This window comes from Hipposideros armiger, unplaced genomic scaffold (genome assembly GCF_001890085.2).
Source record: "Hipposideros armiger isolate ML-2016 unplaced genomic scaffold, ASM189008v1 scaffold_70, whole genome shotgun sequence".
Classification (NCBI taxonomy): Eukaryota; Metazoa; Chordata; class Mammalia; order Chiroptera; family Hipposideridae; genus Hipposideros; species Hipposideros armiger.
In genome coordinates, this window is record NW_017731420.1 from 1866298 (window position 1) to 1871986 (window position 5689).

The 5689-nt window shown below is 31.9% G+C and overlaps 1 protein-coding gene across 6 annotated transcripts in view; it reads left to right on the forward strand.

The window, feature by feature from the left end:
* Window positions 1-5689, forward strand: part of VPS13B (vacuolar protein sorting 13 homolog B) — an 810211-nt gene that overhangs the window by 60718 nt on the left and 743804 nt on the right. For all 6 annotated transcript variants that reach the window (XM_019642540.1, XM_019642536.1, XM_019642534.1 and 3 more), the window contains exon 6: window positions 2732-2913. In XM_019642540.1, coding sequence (XP_019498085.1) covers window positions 2732-2913 — 182 coding nt within the window. The remainder of the gene's footprint in view (window positions 1-2731; window positions 2914-5689) is intronic.

Sequence of the window (5689 nt, forward strand, 5' to 3'; positions counted from 1 at the left end):
TGGTGATTATGTAAAAATATATTTATGGCTCTCGAATAATTTTTAAATTGTTGTGAGGGACAGGATTGGCTCTTCCAGGGATCGGCAAACTTTTGAGATAGAACGTACCCAAAGAGCCGCATGTGGCTTGCAAGCCGCAGTTTGCCAACCCCTGAACTAGAACATTAACAGTTTACTCTCCTTCCCCTTATCCCATGCCATTGCTTTCTCCTAGAATTAACTGCCGTATTAAATTTTATCATTCACTTTCTTTTAAAAAGTTGTGCTATAAAAACGAATGAAATACTGATACATGCTACAACATAGATGAACCTTGAAAACATTATGCTAAATGAAAGAAGCCAGACACAAAAGGCCACAAATTGTATGATTCCATTTATATGAACAGACAGAATAGGCAAATCTATATAGACAGAAAGTAGATTAGTGATTGTTTAGGGATTGGGCGGGGAAGAGAGCAATGAGCAGATTGGAGGGGTGATAGCTAAAGACTACAGAGCTTTTTTGGGAGGTGATGAAAAAGTTCCAAAATTGACTGTGGTGATGGCTTCACAACAATATCAGTGTAGTAAATGTCACTGTTGTACACTTTGAATACGTTAATTTTATGTCATGTGAATTTTACCTTAAAGGAAAGTTTTATGTGTGAATGTGTACATAAATGATAGATGTAGTTACATGAGTTTTTGAGCTTTGTATTAATAGTATTTTCTATGTTGTCTTTTGAAGTTTGCTGTTTTCAATTAAAATATATATTTAATATTTTTCCATATAGTTGCATGTAGTTGTAGAAAACCGATTTTTACTTATGAATAATATTCTGTTATTTAAATATGCCAAAACTTTATTATCTGGTTTCCTGATGATGGGCTTTAGGGATGTTGACAGATTTTTGCTATTATAAACAGTGCTATGAATCTTTTTGTACATATATTTTAACATGTACTTGTACGTGTAAGCATTTCTAGGGCATTTACTTAGGAGTGGGTTTGTTAAATGAGGGGAGATGCAAGTCTTCACATTTTCAAATAATGCCAAGTCATTATCCAGAGTGCTTGTTAGGTAGTCATAATTATTATTCCCATTTTACAGATTAAATTGCAGCACGTCATCCAAAGTATGTACCAGAACTAGAATTCATTTTGTAAGTTTTTACAAGATAGTTGCTGTTATATTTAGTTTTTAAGAAAGACATTCTCAAAGATTAATAATTTCCTCTCACTGAATAATAATTTTCTAGAATATCCTTAAAATATGACTACTTTATGTTCTTATAGCATAATGGATAAGACTATGCCCTCTGGAGTAAGGTTGTAAGAGTTTGAATTACAGCTTTGCGCTTTATGAACTCTCTTAACATTAGACAAATTATTTATCCTTACTGTGCCTCAGTTTTCACATCTTTTAAACAGAGCCATGTAAATATTACGAGATAATGGACTCAAAAGACTTAGTGTAGCCTGTAACAGCAAATATTCAGTAAATTATTATTATCACAAAGAAGGGAAAGGAAGCACCTAGAGGGTTTCTTTTATTTCTAGTCCTACTACTATAATTTCTTTAACTTGTGTACATGTATATAATATCAATAACTAAATCATTTAATAATACACTATGTAAAATGAAATAATATGGTAACTTTGTATTTTTTCAGCTAACAGACAAATTTGAAGTTTATTTGCAGATAAACTTTACTTTTTCCACACATATACATGCATACTCTTTAGGTTTTACTTCTTAAAAAATTAAATCAAAAAAGAAAAGAAAATTAAAGGTCGAATTAACTAGAGGTTGCCAGGATATACTCAGAAATAGTGTTATCAAAGAATGGACTAATGCATATTTTATTGTTTTGAAGAGTCCTGTGGCCATAGCATGTGGGGCTGCTAATTTAAAATCACTGACCAAGTAGACTTGGGCCAGATATTTACCTAGGAATTGCTTGTTAGGAATAAAACTACTCATTAGTAAAGGTTTCATTTTTTAGTTTGATGCTTTACCAATAATGTTTCATTTTTATTACCTTGAAAGCAAACTTTATACTGTTATCGATAATTTCTTCATTAGTTATTATTTAGAGCAGTGCTAGCCCACCAGAATTTTCTGTGATTATGGATATGTTTATAGTTTTACTATCCAGTACTGTAGCCACTAGCCACATGTGGCTTTGAGCACTTGAAATGTGGCTAGTGCAACCAAGGACTGAAATTTTATTTTTATATAATTTTAATTTATTCATATATGAATTTAAATAGCCACATATCACTGATGGCTACTATATTGGAGTGCGCAGGTTTAGAGCACAGCAGTAAGTTTTTCAGTGTAAAATGAGTATTAAATGAGTGACTATTATTCCAAATGTTATCTTTAATATGATTTCTCAAGAATTTTGTTTTATTATTGTTATTTAATATCTCATTGTAGATAGCAAAATTTTTCATAAATTTTGTCTTAAATTTGTAGTCAAGTAAATTGAGGGTAAGTTACTTCATTTCTTTAGCCTCATTTTGATTCTTTATACATAAAATGGGGATTATTGTGCCTATTTTGTAAGGTTGTTGGAAGGTTTAAATGGCATAATAAACGAGAAGTTCTTTGCATAGATTCTGGCATCGTATAATAAATGCTCTATTAATCTTATTTTCACTATTATTATTATACTATTCTAATAATAGTTGCTTTTTTTCTCTAATGTTCCTTTTTACTTAAAATGTTTTTCTTTTCTTTTTAGCAACTGATCTGGTGCTGAGAAAGGTTATCAATTTTTCCGACTGTACAGTTTGTCTTGATAAACGAAATGCTAGTGGTAAAATAGAATTTTACCAGGATCCTTTATTGTACAAATGTTCCTTCAGAACTCGTCTTCATTTTACATATGATAACCTAAATTCCAAGATGCCATCTGTTATTAAAGTAGGTGTTTCATTTTCTAGTTGTTGAGTTGCATATCTTATTTTGTTTATTGGCTCTTGTGCATGCTAATTATTATTTAAAAAACAAGAAATTAACCATATATATATATATATATATATATACCATTTGTTTTTGTAAAAAAAGTTTTATTTATAACTTCTATGTTATGTTGTTTACTATGTTATATGTTATATTTGCAACTTCTTGTATTATGTGTTCCAGTAGAGATATTTTGGGATCCTTTTTTTCCCTGTGACCATAGTTTCCTGTTTAGTCTGTGCAGCCGTTTAAGAGAAAAATACTAATGTAAAAAAGTGTATTTATGCTCACAGTGGACTGCATATCTATCTATATTAGGTCTATATTTCACTCCTTATAATTTGTTTAGCATGATTTGATAACTGTAGTCTCCTCTCTTTCTTTGATAACTTTATAAGGCTTGATTTGCTAACCTGATATTTTAGTTTATTGGTTCAGGAAATTTTAACTTTTGATCTATGGTTTCAAAATGTAATTAAAATCTTAGAGTATGTGCATTTTTCAGGTAATGTCTTTTGACACATGTGAAAATGTTTTGTTCTCCAAGGAATTGATATGATTTTTCAATGTGTATAGTTAGTCTGTAAGTATAAATCTTGTGATCTTTCATTACATAACAGTTTTCTAAACCTTCATCCATTTGTCTATCTTTGAAAAAGACTTCACACAGTGAGTTGTGATTTTGTTAACTAAGTTTTTTTTTTTAATAAATATTTTATTGGGGAATTGGCTAAGGGGAACAGTGCTGGGGAATCGGGGAAAGGGGAACAGACAAGTTGCTGTCNCTCCAGGTTGAGCTGTTGTTCAGCATCTTAGCTGTGGAGGGCAGTGTCACTGGCCCTCATATGTGGGATCTGAACTGGGGCCCTCTGACGTCCCAAGCCACTTCTTAACCAACGTGCCACTCGGCCAGCCCTCAGTTAAAATTTTAAAAGGTTTTGAAGGAGGAAAGGGAGTATGTTGTTTTTACATAGCATGTTTTAGGTTTGTATATTCCAGAGCACATTTGGGATTTTTGGATAATCCTGAAGCCTTCTTTAACTATTATGTGCTGTATTTTCCCATTGCTTATCTTCAAAGAACTAAATAATAATGTAATTTTGATCACTGCCATTTATTTATTACTCTTTTAATTTGTTCTGCATGGCAGGCACTGTGCTAAACATTGAAACTATAGCTGTGAAGAACATAGACACTGTTTCTTCTTAGTTTTGTCAGGAGAGAGATTAATTAAACAAGTAATAACATTTGTTGACATATGTTCTGATAGGACAAGAAATGGATATTTTTGGAAAATATAGTAAGGAGACTATTGTGAGCACCTTTTATCTGTGACTTGCTATGGTAGATATTTGTTAAAAGTGCCGGCAGTAGAGTCAGACTGCCTGAGTTTGAATCCTGGCCCTCCCACATAGCCTTAGATGTATGACCTGGGGTGAGTTACTTTACTTCTCTGCTTTTCAGTTTCTTAATTTGTAAAATGGGGACAAAAAGGAATTTCTTATAGAATTATTTTATGAAGTACATTTTATGAAAAGGACTTATAAAAGTGTCCTATACATAGTCATTGCTCAGAAAGGAGCTTCTTTTATTATTATTATTTACAGTCATTTTCTCTAATTGTCATAACAACTCCACAAAGTGGTGATATCCTTTCTTATTCATTTAGTCATATATTCATTTACTCATCTTAAGTCCTAATTAAAGCAAAGTGAAATTGAGTCTCAAGATTATTTTACTTGTGTAGTTAAGGCATACAACTAGGAAGTAGCAGAATTGGAATACAGTTTCATTTTGTGTGTTCTCCAAGCCTCAGTCTTCATATTTTAGAAATGGAGAATAATCCGGACTTCACAGCTCTGTTATGAAGCATAAAGAAGAGTATATGCAAATGCCCAAATCTTTGATTTCTGGGACATTGTTAATGCCTGTCGTCCTCTGTGGAAAGAAATATTCAATAAAAAGGCCAAAAGAAAAAGCTATGGAAAATAGGAAGAAAACAAACAGAACTGGATATTGTGGGATTGAGTAAATGAGCTGACATTTTAGGGGAAGAAATTTCATTTATAGTTTTAATATAGAGGTAATACAGATATTACTTTGAGAAATTCTATACAGTGAATTGGAAAAAGAGTTCTGTATCAGGAGTTAGGGGATCTTGGTGCAAATCTTCCCTCCACCACTAACCTAGTGGAACCTTGGGGGAGTCATTCCTAAAATGTGAATTATCATTACTGCCAACCTACCAAGTTATTTATGAGAATTAAGTGTGATACCACATGAAAGCCCATGATGATGGTGGTGATAAAGACAGCAAAAATTATATCTTCCATTTATTGAGTACTTGTTAACTGCTGGGCTGGTGCTGGGTTTTACATTAATTATCTTGTTTTAATCCTTAAACCTTCTGAAGAAACTATTATTTCCCCTTTTATTAATTTTTAATAGAATATTTCATATTTACAAAGGGATTCATGTAACATATAATTGTTATAAAACAATATAATGAGTATGTACCCTCCGAGTAACTAGAACATGGGTTGGCAAACTTTTGAGATGGAAGAGCCTCCAGGGGTCAGCAAACTGTGGCTCGTGAGCCGCAGGCTCTGAAGTAAAATTGAAAATGAAAATAAAACTATCGTAGTTTCATGTATAAATTTTTTAAAGGATATTATTCACATAATGGTGATTATGTAAAAATATATTTATGGCTCTCGAATAATTTTTAAATTGTTGT